At 47.0% G+C, this 18,007-nt stretch overlaps 1 protein-coding gene and 1 non-coding gene across 6 annotated transcripts in view; one reads left to right on the forward strand and one right to left on the reverse strand.

Annotated features, from left to right (window-relative positions):
• Positions 1–18,007, forward strand: part of Snx30 (sorting nexin family member 30) — a 129,315-nt gene that overhangs the window by 50,954 nt on the left and 60,354 nt on the right. For all 5 annotated transcript variants that reach the window (XM_063287322.1, XM_063287324.1, XM_063287323.1 and 2 more), the window contains exons 2-3: positions 2,994–3,185; positions 11,245–11,355. In XM_063287322.1, the coding sequence (XP_063143392.1) occupies positions 2,994–3,185; positions 11,245–11,355 (303 nt within the window). The remainder of the gene's footprint in view (positions 1–2,993; positions 3,186–11,244; positions 11,356–18,007) is intronic.
• Positions 2,440–2,521, reverse strand: Trnaa-agc81 (transfer RNA alanine (anticodon AGC) 81). The gene has a single exon. It is a non-coding gene; the product is annotated as a tRNA-Ala (tRNA).

Consider the following 18,007-nt stretch of genomic DNA (forward strand, 5'->3'; position numbering starts at 1 on the left):
TACTGACCCCCTCAGTGCTGCAGTATCCTTATTGCAAATGAGAGAGCTAAGGTACCGGCTAGTGGAGTCAAGCTTTTAATGTGGGCAGTGTGGCTCAGGTTACCCTTGCAGGTGTTCTTACTTCCCAGGTGTCTATTGGGTATCTTCTGTTGTTTTTTTTAATGATTTATTCATTTATGTATATGAGTACAGGGTCGCTGTCTTCAGTCACACCAGAATTAGGCATCTGATCCCATACAGATGGTTGTGAGCCACCATGTGGTTGCTGGGAATTGAATTCAGGACCTTAGAAAAGCAGTCGGTGCTCTTAACTGCTGAGCCGTCTCTACAACCCTTTTCTGATGTTCTAAGACTCATTTATTCATCACCACCTTTTGACTATCCCCTGTAAGGTATAGTCTCTGCTTTCGTGGAATTTACAGATGAGTAGAGAGTCAGTCAAGTCAGTGAATATGCAATAAAGTTCCAATAATGATAATCCTGTGAAAGCTGGAGAAGAGCTGAAGAGTGATGGAAGAATACAGGGGCCACTTTTATATTTTGTTGGACTAAGAAGGCCTCTTAAGCGGGTATCTTTGAGCAGCAGCCTGTATGAAGAGAGGGGGTAGCCACATCGGGATCTGGGACACCCCCCCCCCCACACACACATGGAGGGAGGGAATGAGGGAGAAAGAGAGAGAGAGAGAGAGAGAGAGAGAGAGAGAGAGAGAGAGAGAACATACAGTACAGAGACCGTGAGGTCACAGTGAGCCAGGGTCAGCCAGACCAGGAACTCAGAGCAGGAGGAAATCAGGCAGAGAAGTGGTGTGGAGGAGGGGTGGGTGAGCAGTGTCTGCTCTATGGGAGGGAGTTTAGACTTGTGTAATGGGATGGTTTTCAGAATTTAAAGCAAGGAAGCTGACATATTTGGATTTATATATTTTTAAAACATTTTTTTTAAAGCCAGGTCCTCATTGTATAGTAGTCCTGACTGTCCTGGAACTTGCTGTCTTTACTTATTTATTTTTAATTACGTACATATATATTATGTCAGTGTATGAGTTTGTGCACATGAGCTCAGGTATCTGAGGATGCCCTTCAGGGCTGGAGTCACAGACAGTTGTGAGCTACCCTACCTGGGTACCCTCTGCTAACAGCTTTCTAGCCTTGGATTTGGTTTAGTTTTGAAGCACCCTAGCTGTGGTGTGGTGAACTGCGTATGCATTCATGTTGGTCATAGGTGGTGCTGCCAGCATGAGATACCCACTAGAGAGACCAGGTCACTGCAGACTCCACTGTGGAGGCCTCTGCTGGCCTGAGACACCGGGCCCTTCAGTTCACCCAACCCTTGCTCATCTCCCCTAAGCAATTCATGTTTTCTTGTTGCTTTTATTTCTCCTGGGGCAATGTCTTGAGAATCATTTTGTGATAAACTTATGACCCCGAAGAAAAATGTTGACTTTACCTGACTGGCTTTAAAAACAGGATTCATGTTTACCTAGAAGGATTTATGGCTGCAGAATGGAGAAGAAGGCAAAGGGGCTGGAGAAATTCCATGAAGGGATTCGGCTTGGTAGGAACATGGGCTCACTGCTGGCAGAGCAAACACTAAGGCAGGCTAGGTCTTCTTTTCAGTCTGTGTCCTCATAGACAGAGATCATGGCTGACTTGCTAATCTTGCGAGGCTGTCATGGGTGCAGTCAGAGTGGTAGCCTCACTGTTCCAGAGACTTTTAGGGGACAGGTCACACCAGCCTCCAGAGTACTTCCTTGACCCCACCCTATGATCTGGGTCACCAATGCCTTTCCATTGCTATCATGTCACTTTCTTGCCACAGTTTCATTCTTTGTCTTGCAGTGTTATAGGAGGTAATGTTCAGGGCTCTGCTCCCTTGTGAAGTCCTAGCACAGCAGAAACCGTGAGACTGGGCCTTTGTCTCAGTTAGGGTTTCTGGGAGGAGATGACAGACCATAGCAACCCTTATAAGGGGAAACATTTAATTGTGGCTGCCTTACAGGTTCAGAGGTTTGGTCCATCGTAGTCATTGCAGGAAGCATGGTGACGTGGTGCTGCAGAGGTAGCTAAGAGTTTACATCCAATCAGCAGGCTGCAGGGGGAGTCTGACTTGGGCTTAAGCATTTGAAACCCCAAAGTCCACCCCCAGTGACATTTTCTTCAACAAGGCCACACCTCCTAATAGTGCCACCCGCCATAGCCTTTTAAAAATGTTATTATATTTGTAACAAATTCTTAACATATAATTTACTCAGGTAGCTTTAGGCCTTCACCCTAAGGTGGAAAGAGAACGAAAGCAGTTGTTTTGTAAGTCTGTTGGCCTTTCTTTTTTTCTTCCTTCCTTTTTTTCTGCCTGCCTGCCTGTCCTCCCTCCCTCCCTCCTTCCTTCCATCCCTCTCTGACATTTCTCTGTCTGACAATCTCTTTGATCTTTTTTTTTTTTTTTTTCGGAGCTGGGGATCGAACCCAGGGCCTTGTGCTTGCTAGGCAAGTGCTCTACCACTGAGCTAAATCCCCAGCCCCTGAAACTTTAAATTAAATACAAAGAGAACAGATTATATGATAGGCTAAGGTGCTGGTTCTCAGGGTTTGTCCACTTGATATAAGCTCGAGTCGCCTGGGAAACTGAACTTCAGTTGAGAAGGTACCTCCATCGATTGTCTGTAGGCAGGTCTGTGGACACTGTTGACTAATGATTGATGTGGGAAGGCCACACCCACTGTGAGAGGCGCCATCTCTGGGCAGGTGATCCTGGTGTGTTACCAGAAAGCAAGCTGAGCAAGCCATGGAGAGCAAGCCAGTAAGCAGCACGTCCCCATGGCTTCTGCTCCAGTTCCTGCTTGAGGTCCTCTTCTGACGTGTTCATTCAAAACACACGGAGTGAACAGAAGCACTGGCGCTTTCACAGTTGTTGAGGTGTTTTTCAGGCGGCCACAGCAGTGCAGTTGGTGAGGTTCTCTGTCCCCATGGTCTGTAAGGATGTTCTTCTTTCCTTCCAGGATCTCATCTTGCCCAATGGTGGTACTCCAGCAGGCACTTCAAGCCCAGCTTCTTCATCTTCGCTTTTGAACAGACTTCAGCTGGATGATGACATTGATGGTGAAACCAGAGATCTCTTTGTCACAGTTGATGATCCCAAGAAGCATGTCTGCACAATGGAGACCTACATCACGTACAGGATCACCACCAAAGTAGGTCTCTGAATGTTGGGGTCCAGACCTGCTTTTGCGTTTGGTCAGTTGACACAGGCTAGGGTCATCTGAAGGAGGGATTCTCAATTAAGGAGATGACTCTGTAAGACTGGCCTGTGGGCAAGTGTAGGGAGCCTTTTCTTAGTTAATGATTGGCATAAGAAGGCCCAGGCCAGGGTGGATGGGGCCACCCCTGGGCAGATGGTCCTGTGAGGTATAAGAAAGGTAGCAAACAAGAGCCTGGAGACGCAAGCCAGTTAGCAGCCTCCCTTCCTCCATGGTCTGCACCAATTCCTGCCGCAAAGCTCCTACCCTGACTTTCCTCAGTGATGAACTTTTATTGGGATGTGTAAGCCAAATAAGACCCTCTCCTTCCCAAGTCTGGCCATGGTGTTTATCATAGTGGTAGGAGGCAGCCTAGAACAATGCTGTGCGTGAACCGAGACCTTCCCTCTGCTGTTGTGAACGGAGACCTTCCCTCTGCTGTGTGTGAACAGAGACCCTCCCTCTGCTGTGTGTGAACCGAGACCCTCCCTCTGCTGTGTGTGAACAGAGACCCTCCCTCTGCTGTGTGTGAACCGAGACCCTCCCTCTGCTGTATGTGAACCGAGACCTTCCCTCTGCTGTGTGTGAACTGAGACCTTCCCTCTGCTGTGTGTGAACTGAGACCTTCCCTCTGCTGTGTGTGAACTGAGACCCTCCCTCTGCTGTGTGTGAACCGAGACCCTCCCTCTGCTGTGTGTGAACCGAGACCCTCCCTCTGCTGTGTGTGAACTGAGACCTTCCCTCTGCTGTGTGTGAACCGAGACCTTCCCTCTGCTGTGTGTGAACTGAGACCCTCCCTCTGCTGTGTGTGAACCGAGACCCTCCCTCTGCTGTGTGTGAACCGAGACCTTCCCTCTGCTGTGTGTGAACTGAGACCTTCCCTCTGCTGTGTGTGAACCGAGACCCTCCCTCTGCTGTGTGTGAACCGAGACCCTCCCTCTGCTGTGTGTGAACAGAGACCCTCCCTCTGCTGTGTGTGAACTGAGACCCTCCCTCTGCTGTGTGTGAACAGAGACCCTCCCTCTGCTGTGTGTGAACTGAGACCCTCCCTCTGCTGTGTGTGAACCGAGACCCTCCCTCTGCTGTGTGTGAACTGAGACCCTCCCTCTTCTGTGTGTGAACTGAGACCTTCCCTCTGCTGTGTGTGAACTGAGATCCTCCCTCTGCCTCTGCTTTGTCTCCTCTGGTTACTTTTACTATAGTTGTGGGAGAGAATGGTTATATTAAAAGTTAAAAGGAGCCTATATTTATAAGTTTTTATTCTTAAAATGAGGAGGCAGTGTGGCCGAAGTAGTTTAAATAAAACATTTCATCCCTACAATGCCTCTGTATCATATGGCAGTCTTGCTTAATGTGCCCATTTCACAGTATGCATGACATTATACCCACTTAAACCTCTGTAATAGCACCCTGATTGCAATTTGGCCTCAACGCAGTTAAAGACAGACGGGGCTTGAACCCCAGCCTGGTGATGGTCTGCCAGGCCTTCCTTCTACCAGACAGACAGAAGGCAGAGCATTGGGGTTGAACTGAACAGTTCTCACAGTAACCCTAAAAGGCTTGTGTTAGTTAGAATTTCATAGGTGAGGAAACTGAGTAGCTTGTATGGGGTTACAGCATTGGTAAGTGTGTTTCTAACAGAGTTTTTAAGACTACAGAGTTCATATTCTTGATATAATTTACTTGTAAAGAATACAGTCTTCTCACACTAAAGGATGAGTGCGGTGGTGTGCCTCCACCTCTCCCTTATATTTATGGCACACGTGTTCCTAGAGTGCACCCTGCGTGGGCTTCAGTGCGTGTGCTCTCTTGCTTTCCCTCCCAGTGGACGGTGCTGCTGAAGCCCTTCCTTGTCCACATCACTACACTTTGCTCTGGGCCTCTGCCTAATTATGCAACATTATACAAATCTCTTTGTGTGTGTGTGTATGTGTGTGTGTGTGTGTGTGTGTACCTTTAAACCACTCTCAGCTTTTAAAGTCACCCACCCATCTTTTCGCACCTGGCGCACACTGTCCTTCGATGCATGTGCACCTGTCACCTAGGCGGTACTCACACATGTATGAGTGAGGGCCTGGGGTGATGTGCATGGCTCTAGGAATTCTCAGCATTTGTTTCCTTTCCCTTGGGGTGAGCTTACTTTTCACCCTGCTTTCCTTGAGTCTCTGGGTACGTAAGCAGCCCGATGGCGGGGTGACTGCCTTGCTGCACATCAGCGTCCTTACCCCCCTGACTGCAGACAGTCCTCCGCCATGCACATCACAGAGATCCCTGCCAGGCTTACCTGGTTCATTGGCTCATGCACCTGTCCTCACTCTCCTCTCCCTCGGTCCTAGCCTACCTCCTCCCCTCTGCATTCTTATTTCTGCCCTTTCTCCTGGGCAATTAGACTCCTCGTAGGTGAGAAAGTGCCGTTCCCAAGGTATATTCCTGGGTTTCCACCGGGGCAAGGAGTTGCTGCCAACTGAGTCCTGCCGCTTTATTATCATGATATATAGTGATATCTGGGCATGAGAAAGAGAAAGATGGGCCACGGGAGCCTACATGGGGGCTTGCCCTCTGCTGAGGTCCTCAGACAGAGTTGGTGTAGAGCATGAGGTACTGTAAGCCTCTAAAGGGTGAGTGTGGTAGTGGCCAATTCAAGCCAGACTAAAAATGTATAAAAATATAAAAATGCAGGTTTATTGGGAAGATGCTCTTGGGCAGATGAATTTGATGGCCCCAGGGAAGGAGGCCAGGGAAGTCAGTATGGGGAAGGAGAGAAGAGAAGAGGGGGAGAGAGAAAGAGAGAAAGTGAGAAGGTGTGCTTGGTCAAAAAGAAGGAAAGGGGGTTGGGAGGAGGAGGGAAAGGGGAGGAAGAATAAAAATGAAAATTTCTGAGTTATACAGCAAAGAGCCTCAGGAAGGGCAGTCCATCCACTGGGCTGGAGAGTTCAGGGTTGGGGACGGGCTATGCTAGGTATGGACTAAGGGATGCTGTCAGAATCTGGAGTCCAGGTCTGCTTTGGTATATAAAATATGCACCTTATCTGCTTGTTCTGGGGCATGAAACCAATGATGGTGATGGTGATGGTGGTGGTGATGGTGGTGATGGTGGTGGTGGTGGTGGTGATGGTGGTGGTGGTGGTGGTGGTGGTGGTGGTGGTGATGGTGATGGTGATGGTGATGGTGATGGTGATGGTGATGGTGATGGTGATGGTGATGGTGATGGTGGTGGTGATAAGAGAGGTATCACTATGTAGCCCTGCCTGGTCTGGAACTCACAGAGATCTGCCCACCTCTGGCTCCTGAGTGCTGGGATTAAAGGTATGTGCTACTATGCCCAGACTGTTTCTTTTTCTTTTTTTTTTTTGTTTTTTTTTTTTTTTTTTTCGGAGCTGGGGACCGAACCCAGGGCCTTGCGCTTCCTAGGCAAGCACTCTACCACTGAGCTAAATCCCCAACCCCTTCTTTTTTTTTTTTTAATGTTTAAATTTTTACTTTACATGCATGAGTGTTCTACCTGCATGTATGACTAGGTATCATCTGCATGCCTGGTGCCCTTGGGAGGCCACAAGCTGGCATTGGACCCCTGGTACTGGAGTTGCAGATGACCATGGGCTGCTATGTGGGTGCTGGGGTTCGTACCTGGGTCTTCTGGAGGAGGAGCCTCTGAGCGACCACCGAGTCACCTCTCGGGCCCCTCTAATTCAGATTCTTGCCATGGTACAGAGCTGTGTTGCCTGAGATTAGCTGAAGGCATTTTGATATGGAGTGCTGCATCACATCTCTACGGTTCTTGTCTTCCTCTGTGACCAGGAGGTCAATACAGCCCCCTTCTCGGTACCCGCAGCCCCTGGCTGTTTTCTCTTCAGCCTCTTAGAAAGTCACAGCACAGTAACAGCTAATTAATTATTGGACACTTAACCACGTGTCCATCCATTTTTTTCTTCTTTTTTCTTTTTTTCGGAGCTGGGGACCGAGCCCAGGGCCTTGTGCTTGCTAGGCAAGCGCTCTACCACTGAGGTAAATCCCCAACCCGTGTCCATCCATTTTGTGGTGGAATTTTAATTTTAATTTTATGTAATTGATCTGTCATAGAAAACAGGAAATAAAAGTAAGCTAAGACAGTACAATGAAAGCGTGCCCATAAACTTGCAGTCAGAAGCAACTGTGGTGACTTGTATGCTATTTCTCTGTTCTCTCGTGAAAGTGAGCATTTGTGTGCAGCCAGCTCATTACTGCATTGCAGATACACTGTGCTAGCAAGTTCCAGGCAGCACATTTTGCTGTCGTCTCTGAGACCGAAGTCCTGTTCTCTCTGAGGCCACCCCATTGTTTGTTTTGTGCAGCTGCTATTGTGAATATTGACGCTATTCTTAGTTTTAAAATGGAGTGTAGACCCAGTGACATGGATGTAACTGCTCAGTGACGTGTGGCTGATGTGCGCTGTGGCTGGAGTTTGAGTCCAGAGACTTATGAATTGTGCTGTACTGACGGGAGGGTTCGTCTTCATTGTCAGTGGGAGTGGACTGGGAGTCACCCACAGGCACACCTAGGGTGGTGTCGCTTCTCAGTCATTTCCAGCTCCTTTACTCTGGCCAGTTTCTCATCAGATGCTTCAGGCGTCTAGAGTGTCCATGGGTTGAGGAGCTTCCCTGGTGCGGTTTGCAGTTGATTAAAGCTAAGGGAGGAAGAGGAGAAAAGATGTTATCAGTGAGCTCGGCAGTGAAGCAAGAAAAAGTAGTGACTGCAAGAGTGTGCTTCAGTGAGAGAGCTCTGTGTGTGCGCGTGCTCACGTGTGTGCGCGTGCTCACGTGTGTGCACATATATGTGTGTATGAATGTATGTGTATGTATGAGTGTGTGTAAGTGTGTTAGACAGAGCCTTGCTGACTTCAAACTTGCTGTGTAGCCCAGACTTGCCTAGAACTCTTTCCTGATCCTCTTGCTCTGCCTCCTGAGTGCTGGAGTCAGAGCTACGCCCCGCTGTGTCTGTAATACACTCATGTGTTTTTATTTTTGAGGATGAAGGAGAATTAAGATGGACAGGGCTGGCAGAAGTAGGCATGAGTGAAGCTAGAGCATAAGACGGAAATGTGAGGCTTCCCTCAGGGTGAGCATGTGCTTTGGCCTCTGACAGGAGGCGAACACTTTCCCCATTGTTCTGGGAAAAGGAAGGGAAGCTTGTCTCGTGACAGGAAGTAAAGGGATTCTTTGCTTGTGGCTGTAGTTTTATGTGGGGCAGAGTGACAAGATCATCTGGTAGGAATAGGTGGGAGGTTTTGGAGCAGAGTTTAGAAGTTTTGAGGTGTCTGTCACTTTTCATAACTGGTGCTGGGCTGTTGAGGCTTCGAGGTGCTGGGAGTGTTGGAGTCTCTTGGCAGTGTCAGGGATCCTGGTGTCGAGCGTTGCTCTTACCTGACATTGCTAAAGGCACAAGAGCTAGCAGAGGACAGCCTTAGCTTCTGAGTTTGTTGTTGAAACTAATAGTTGGCTAAATTAATTTAGTGTTTTGGCCAGTTTCGTTAAACCTACCATAGATTCTCTTGGCATTGGAGACTGTTTTTGTACAATTTAAAATGTTAAAAAGTCTATTCAAAATCTTAGGGTGCCCATAATATTGTCTGTAGGATAGAAGTTACTCATATGTAGGGCATCGGGCTTCCCAGAGCTGTTTGCCATCTAGGCTGGTGGGAAGGGGACCTTTTGTGGTGCATGGAGTCCAGGTCCAGGCTGTCTGGTTGGGTGGGGATTGGATTGCGGGTTGGTGCTGATGTTTCCAGAGACGACTAAAGGTGCTCACGAGGAGCAGCAGCTGAGCTCCCAGCATGGCGGGCTTACAGTCGCTCTGCACTTGGTTACTGTCTCAGGTCTGACTGGAGATCACTGGTGGACACTGTAAGTTCTAAACAGAGGCAGGCAGATCTCTGAGTTCAAGGCCAGCGATCTAAAAAGCAGTTTCCAGGACAGTCAGTCCTGGAAAAACCTGAGAAACCCTGTCTTGAAAAACTAAAACAAACAAACAAACAAACAAACAAACATGACCTGGACAGACAGAAGGGTGGGACTGGATAAGAAATGTGTGTATCGAAAGCACAGCTTCTACCTGTGCCTTGTGTAGCTACCATGAATTGGTTTATTTCAGGGAATAGAAATGTTACAGAAATGGTGGTTTTGGGATTGATTTGGCGAACATAATAAGAAATGTGATTGATTCTATCCTGGAACATTTAAGAAGGTGGAGGGAGAGGCCCTTTCCCCATTCACATGGAAACAAGTTTGCTTTCCTTTCTCACTTCTCCTTCTGGAGTCTCTGGGTGTTGGGAGGGGTCTTGAAAGTGTCCTCCTCGGTGCTTTTAATGTTGGGGACTTGGGGTGGCTCTGTGCAGTTCAGAGATCTAGGGCCACAGAGTACAACATGGTCCATCAGTGATGAGCCTGCCCTGCTGGTCCTGATGTCCTCCCCAGCCCCCTTCCTCTGTGAAGTCTTCTGATAACTTGGTAGTACCTTGTGCTGTCTTCCCTGAGTCTTCACACTCTTTGACGTGGAGAAGGCTGTGTTTCACAGGTGCTTGTGATTGGAGGGACTGGATGGGGAGCTGGTGCGGTCCTTGAGGGTCAGCTTTCCCCGTCCGGTTCTGCTCAGGCCAAGTCCACAGCTTTGTGGAGAATGACATCCCAACCTCAGAGCCAGGGCTGTGTTCACAGCCGTGGTCAGCGATGGCTGTTTTAAGATTCTTCTGAATGCCTCAGATTAAAACAGACTTTGGGCTTGAAAGAATACATTTGTAAAATGTAGCTTAGATCATTTTTGTCTTGTACCTTAGCTCATATTTGAGATCAGCAATTGCTGGTATCCTTCCAGGGATGAACTGTGTGTCCAAGAAGAGATAGCAGTCAATGAGTAAAATCATATTTTAGCATAACTTAATTTTATTTAATGATGGTTTATTATTAAAGTGATGTATTTCAGAAAACTTTAAAAATCCAGGATCAGGGTAGATTGTTAACATTTTCTGAAACACAATGCATTTTGTTATTTTTTCTAGATCTTCCTGATGGCAGTATGCTGTCAACATCATTGTTCTGCAGAATCTGGTCGAGGAAGCAAAATGTCTTTTTCTTTGTTTGTTTTTGTTTTTGTCTTGCTCCGCAGCCTTCCTGTCCTGGAAGTCACTGTGAAGGCTAGTGAGGCTATCCTTGAACTTACAGATTTCCTTCACATGTCTTGAGTGCTGGGATTGAAGGTGTGTGACACCTCACCTGGCAAAAGCCTCAGACTGTGCGCACTGAGGGAGCAGTCTTCTGTAGTCTCTACTTGACTGCTTCTTCCTTCTGCTTTCAGCAAGGCTTGTCAGCATGTGTAACAGGTGGAGCACCATTCCTTTTCCAGATTTGTGCTGGTTCAGCAGTATCTGAAATTGCATTATTCTGGGGGAAAAAACCCTACAACCCTCTCAGAGTTAAGCTGGAGGAAATGAATCAAATGTTCTAGATAATTCTGAAGAATAGCTGAGTTTCATTTCCTGAGGCAGGAAAACAGAAAAATACCCTCCTCCTCAAAAACAAAACAAAACAAAACAAAAAAACAAAAAAAACCCCCAAAACAAAAAAACCCCAAAACACACACACACACACACACACACACACACACACACACACACACACCAATGAAACCAATGATCTTATGTTTCCTAGCTCCTATGGATGGATGGATGAATGAATTGGTTTTCAAGACAGGGTTTCTGTGTGGCCTTGGCTATCTTGGAAATTGCTTTTTAGATCAGACTTGAACTCAGAGATCTGCCTGCCTCACCCTCTGCCTCCTGAATGCTGAGACTAAAGGCCGCACCACTATGCTGGGCTCCATCCTAGCTCCTTGACTTTGTTTCCTGCTGGTAAACGCTGCCATTTGGCTGTGCACGGGCGGAAGGAAGTGTGTCCTCGCCTTATTTGATTTCTAATAGTGTGTGTCTCCTTCCCCCAGCCAGAAAGCACTCCTGCTCACACCCCCTCTCTCTTCTCACTCGCAGAGCACACGGGTGGAGTTTGACTTGCCAGAGTATTCCGTTCGTCGACGATACCAGGATTTCGACTGGTTGAGGAACAAACTGGAAGAGTCGCAGCCCACTCATCTCATTCCCGTAGGTAGTAAGTCACTGCCGCTTGTTCTCGCTTTTCCCGAATTAGACTGACACAGGTGGTGCTCAGTTCTCTGCCTCGGCATGAAGGCTCAATTGCATTTTATACTGAATCCAGTCACCAAGAGAGTATGTAAGATAGAGGTGAAGTGGCTCACACTCTCAGCTTCTCTAGGTAAGGTGGAGTAGATTTCTACTTTTTTCTTTTCTCCCGTCCTCCTTTCTTTAAAAAAATACTATTAATGTATGTGTGTGTATGTGCATGTGTGTGTGTTTATGTAGGTGTGTGTTTGTGTGCGTGTGTTCATGTGTAGGTGTGTGTATGTGTGTGTGTTCATGTGTGTATGTGGGCATGTGTATGTATGTGTGTGGCTTCCCGCATACACATTCATGTCATAACATACATTTGAAGTCAGAGCACATCTTTCAGGATCTGGCTCTTGCTTTCCACCTTGTTGCTACATGGTTTCTCTTGTTTCTGCTACTCCATGTAGTCCTGGCCACTGGTTCGTGAGCGTGGTGAATCTCCTGCCTCTGCCTCACTCTCAGTTGTAGGCGTGCTAGCATTGCAGATGCGTACCACGGCATCCAGGTTTTCACATGGGCTCCCGAACTTGGCCTGTGGAGCGTCTTCAGCGTCTCTGTCTCTGATGTCTCTCTCTTATGTGGGACTGAGGATTAAATCAAGGGTCTCACACTTGCTGTTCATACACTCTGTACTGAGCTGGACCCCTGCTCTTTTTACTTTTGTTCTGAGGCAGGCAGCGTTTACTAATTTACCCAGGCTGGCCTTGAACTCATTTTGTAGCCTAGGTGAGCCTTGAACTTGCAGCCAACATTAGCCCGCTGTGCATTTGGGACTACAGGAATACACACACCACCATGCTCAAGTTTCTTTTTTTCCAATATGTGGTATTACCTTATTTCTCAAGCTGGCCTCGAGCTCACTGTCCAACCCAGGTTACTGTCAAGCCTATGGCAATCCTCCTGCCTCAGCCCTGTGTAAAGCCATGGTGCCTGGCTCAGATTTTCACTTGTATTATGACAGACAGACTTCCTTCCTTCCTTCCTTCCTTCCTTCCTTCCTTCCTTCCTTCCTTCTTTCTGTTCCTCTCTCCTTCCCTCCCTCCCTCCCTCCTTCCCTCCCTCCCTCCCTCCCTCCCTCCCTCCTTCCTTCCTTTTTTTTTTTTTTTGAAAAGGGGATATCAATACCCCGCCTCTTTAAAAGATTGAAGTTTTGTAGCTGGGTGTTCTGGTTTACACCTATGATCTTAGCACTTCAGAGGCAGAGGCAGGAGAGCGTTACTGGGAGTTCAAGGCCATCATGGGCTACATAATGGGTACCATCCAGTCTCGGCTACGTATGAGACAGTGTCTGGAAAAACCAACAACAGGAACAAAAAGGTTGATGCTTGAAGCTGCTTCTCACAGAAGCTGCTTCTCCTGCTTGGCAGGCATTCTTCCTGAGGTTTGGCTGCCTGCCAAGAAGACACAGCTGATGCTTCAGATTGTGGCCTGTGGGAGCAGAACTCTAACACGCCATCCCTTCACAACCACAGCTTTTTATTTAAAACTCGAAGAAGAAAACCACTTACTCCTCAGTACTGAGGCAGCATAAAGGACCCACCCCTTACAACTCCCTGCCTTTTTAAAAAAAATAGGTGATAGCTAAAATTTTAAAGACCGAATAATCAATATACATATCGGGTGGTTTTCCAAGGCCTTTAAGTTGAGATAATTATTATTTGGGCCCCCATCACTTTGGGGGACGTTAGGACATATGAATCTTCAGAGGCCAATTTATCCTTTAACAGGACCTTGTTTGAATAACCTCCAGGGCTGCCCAGGCTCCCCTTGCTTCTGTGCTTTCCGGCCTCCTTGCTACCCACCACAGCTGGATGCGGCAAATACTGGATGTTTTTAGGGTTGTGAGGGAGGTGATCCACGTGACTGGACTGGGCTGGAGGTGATGGGCCCTGAGGGGTTCACTTTCCCAGACTTTTCTTTGCCACCGTGAGTCCTGGCGGGTCTTTTAGGCCTGCGTCCAGTCACTTAAGAATGTGCCTGAAAAAGAAGCAGTCATTTTAAAGCAGTCGGACCAAGTCCTTGAAATAGACTCCTACTTGGCCAAATTGGTAGCTAGTGATACTGTTTTCAACATGCGCTTCCTATTTCAGAACAGTTTTCGTGTCGTTGTAAAAATAGGAGAACAGGGTTTTCGTACTCAGCACCTTGTGCATTCATGGCTAACACTACACAGGTGTGAGATGCTTGTCACAGTTAATGAATGGTCATGACTAGTCGTCATCGTGTTTAATAAACTTTGTCACTATTATTACTTTGTTCCGAGTTGAGGAGCTTTGCCTAATGCTGTGTTTCCTTCCAGGTTTCCTTCCAGGACATCTCATGGTTGTGCCCCTTTGGCAGTTTTTGCTTGTAACAGTTTCTCAGGGTTTCCTGGTCTTTGACAACCTTTGACAGTTTGTGGGTTTGCTAGCAAGGTCCAGTGGGCATTTGTCTCCAGGCCTTCTAGGTTAGACCATGAAAATGGAGTAAGGTGTTTTGGAGAGGAAAGCCACAGTGGTAAACTGTTAATCCAGGTCATATGACTTGAGGAGTTTCTGTTCTCTCTCTTTCCCTTGCTCCCCTCTGGGCTGCTAGGGGTGTTTCCTTTTCCTTGTGGGTTGGCACTTGAGAATCAAAAGCTCGAGAGTGACACCTGCTGGTAAAATGGAGTGCCACCAGTCTGCAGATCCCATGCTGCACTGCATGTGTCTCCAGCGTCCGGGAGCATCCACGTTCTTCAGTATAGTTTTCATCGGTTGGGTAGCATGGTGGGCAAGAAGGTGCTTTAGAAGCAGGCAGACTTCAGTTTCTTCACAAACTCTTGATACTTAGCCAAAGTGGAGAGATTTAATTTAGGAAAGTATCACTGGTTTAAATAGAGAAGTCAAGTGAGGAATGAGCTTTTTGCTTCACCCCACCCTCCAGCCCCAAATCATCTTACAGAAACTGTTCAAGGTTATCTCTCTGTGTCTAAGCACCAGCTGTGTATTCTTCACCAGTCCTGGCAGCTAACCTTGGCAGGAGCATAGGTGGGGTGGACAAGAGAACTTGGTTGAGTAGAAACTGGGTGCTAGCTCATGGTCTCAGTGCTCTTGCAGAGGACCCAGGTTCCCAACATGCGCATGGCGGCTCACAGCTGTGTATGACTCCAGTCCCAGGGGCTAGGACCCTCCTGTGGTGTCCACGGTCACCAGCCACATACATGAAACATAGACATAAATGCAGGCAGAGCCCATACACAGGAAATGGTTTAAAGAACTAAATCTTAACAAGGATGGAGAACTAGGTAAATGTGCAGCATAATTATTGTTTACACTTTTGCTGTCTCCTGTAATAGAGGATTTATTTTTAAGTGTTTTATTAGACTTATTTTATTTTATGTGTGTTTGCCTGAATATGTGCATAAGTATCATATGTGTGCTTGGTGTCCAAGGAGCTCAGAAGAATAGATCTCCAGGAGCTGCAGTTACAGATGCTGTGAATCACCACACGGATGCTGGTAGTCAAACCCATGTCCTCGGAAAGAACAAGTGTTATCACTGAGTTCTTAGTTTTGCTTTTGTTTTGTTTTGATACAGGGTTTCCCTGTGTAGTTCTGGCCATCCTGAACTTTCTCTGTAGACCAGGCTGGCCTCTAACTGCCTCTGCCTCTCGAGTGCTGGGATTAAAGGCGCGTGAGCCTTGTTTTTACTTTCAATCATGCACATCTGTGTGTGCCCATGGAGGTCAGAAAGGGAGTCATGTCCTTGGAGATAGAGGTATAGACAGGTGACTGTGAGCTGCCAGATGTGGGTGCTGGGAACTGAACCGGGGCCCTCTATAAGAGCTGAGTGCTCTCTTAGTCATTGAGCCTTCTCTCCGGCTCTATGTTCCCTCCTTTTTAAAAAGTCCCACTGAAGCCACATATGTTCAGCCCATTCATTTGAAATGTACAGTTCCAAAGCTTTTAGTGGATTCAGATTTGTGGAACAGCCAACAAATCAGTGTCAGGACCTTTTGTCACCTCAGAGGGAAGTCTCAAAATCCCCACCCGTCACCTTCCTCTCTCTGGAGCCTGGTGGCCTCACTCTGTCTCTTAGGCAGTGGCATCTTTCTCACCCACAGTGGAGCACTGGCTGGTGCTGCTTCTTACTGTAAGGTGATGGTCCGTGTGTGAGCATGCCACATGCTCTGTCCACCCTCAAATGGAATTCCTCGTCTTCTCCTTTGTCTCTTAGGCACAATACTGTGACAGACATTTGTGTGTAAGTCTTCCTGTGGCCAAGTGTTATTGTATTTGGATGTAGACCTAGAAGTGTAATTACTAAATTATATGTTATTCTGTATTTGATCATTTGAGGTACTGCCAGGCATTTGACATTCCCTCACACCGTGTGTGAGTTCTGGTTTCTCTATGTCTTCACAAACAGTGATTATTATGTCTTTAATTATAGCTGTCCTAGAGGGTGTGAGGTGGCATCATACCGTGATTTTTTAGATTTGCATTTGCCTGACAACTAAGAACATTCTGTGATGTTCTTGGTAAATATTTGCATGTCTTCTTGGAGAAATGTCTGTTCAGATTCGTTGTCCATTTAATTTCTTAACGATTTATTTTATTTTTAGTTATGTATATGTGTGTGGGTGTGTGAGCGCCAGTACCCTTGGAAGCCAGAGGTGTGGGTGCTCCTGGAGCTCGAGTCACAGGTGCTTGTGAGTCGCCAGACGTGGGTATGAGGAGTCAAACCTGAGCCATCTCTTTAGTCCCCTCTTTGCCCCTTTAAAAATGAATACTCTCTCTCTCTCTCTCTCTCTCTCTCTCTCTCTCTCTCTCTCTCTCTCTCTGTGTGTGTGTGTGTGTGTGTGTGTGTGTGTGTGTGTGTGTGTGTGTGAAGGTGAAGGAATTTTAGAATCTATTTGAATTGGTTGGGAAACAGGCAAGAGTGGTCTTGAGGCATCTGTCAGTTTATGTCTCTCCATCTTAGATCAGCTGTTGTTAAACATGTCTGAGAATGGCTGTGCTTTCTGATTTGGCTGCTTAGGGTGGAGTGTGGGGATAAAACCATTTCTTTAAAGGAATGAGAGATAGAGCTCTGGTTGAGCGATTCCCAGCATGAACAGGACCCCATGTTCCATATCCAGTTCCTTGCCGGGTGAGGGGTGGGAGTCAGCACTACACTTGGACTTCAGTGAAGCCATAGGAAGATGTGGCCAGTTAAATAGTGGCTCTGGGAAAGTACCCAGATGCTCGATTCGCTTCTCCTCATGGACTGTAAGATACCTGCTTTGTTTCCAGTCTCTGTGACTTCAAACTTGGCATCCTTTATGGGTTCTGATGGGAAAACAGTTTCCTGCTCCTTAGACCCACCCCTTTCTTTTGCCTGAGGAGAATCCCAAGATGATCTATAAACTGACTTTCAATTCAGTATTTTCTACTTTGTCTTCACAAATCCTGGCCTGCTTAAAGTATCCTGTCTGCCCCACCCCTGCTATGAGGGTTTAATGGGGCACCTCCCGCATACTGAGCATGCACTCCCACCACTGAACTACGTCCTAAACCACGAACAGCACATGGGCTGTTAGACTCTTCATCACTGACAAATACCTTGTTTTTTTTTTTAAAAAAAAAAAACATTTAAAAGGAAGAGAAGGGTGCATTTTGGCTGAGAGTTTCTAACCCTGGTTAGTTGGACCCATTGCTCTGAGCCTGAGACAGAGTAAGACACATTGGGAGCATGTGGCTGAAGCTGCTCTCCTCATAGCAGGCAGGGAGCAGAGCAGAGTAAGGAAGGACCTGGGCCAAGTATAACCCTGTAGACACACCCTCCAGTGACCTGCTTCTTCTCAAATAGCACCACCTGCTGCCAGTCACTTCCCAAAAGCCACCGCCTAGGGACAAGCCTTTAACCTGCAAGGGGCATTTCAGATTCAAATCCTACAGAGCCCTTTCAGTCTTGCAGTGTTCTGACAGATTCCTTTCTTTTATATTGCTTTGCTCCTCTGGAATTTAAAAACAGAACGAAGTAACCATATGTGCTGGGAGCTGGAAGTGTGTGGAGTTCTGTAAAGACAGTTCAGTCTTTTATCATTTAATGGAGGCATCCGAGAGTCTCAGTGGAGACTTTGTCCCACATTGTTTCTCTGTAAGTTGATGTACATTAATACACATGTACATTTTACATGTGGGCAATTTCATGAGCGTTATCACAGTCAAGGCACACCTACCCCTTCAGAAGCATCCTTGCATGTATGAATACTTAACATGACACATCCCGTAACACATTTTTAAAATATAATATTTGTATTTATTCTTTGAGAATTAAAATTACTTTTTTTTTATTAACTTGGGTATTTCTTATATACATTTCAAGTGTTATTCCCTTTCCCGGTTTCCGGGCAAACATCCCCCTCCCCCCTCCCCTTCCTTATGGGTGTTCCCCTCCCAACCCTCCCCCCATTGCCGCCCTCCCCCCAACAGTCTAGTTCACTGGGGGTTCAGTCTTAGCAGGACCCAGGGCTTCCCCTTCCACTGGTGCTCTTACTAGGATATTCATTGCTACCTATGAGGTCAGAGTCCAGGGTCAGTCCATGTATAGTCTTTAGGTAGTGG

The sequence above is a fragment of the Rattus norvegicus genome, chromosome 5 (assembly GCF_036323735.1).
Source record: "Rattus norvegicus strain BN/NHsdMcwi chromosome 5, GRCr8, whole genome shotgun sequence".
Taxonomy (NCBI): Eukaryota; Metazoa; Chordata; class Mammalia; order Rodentia; family Muridae; genus Rattus; species Rattus norvegicus.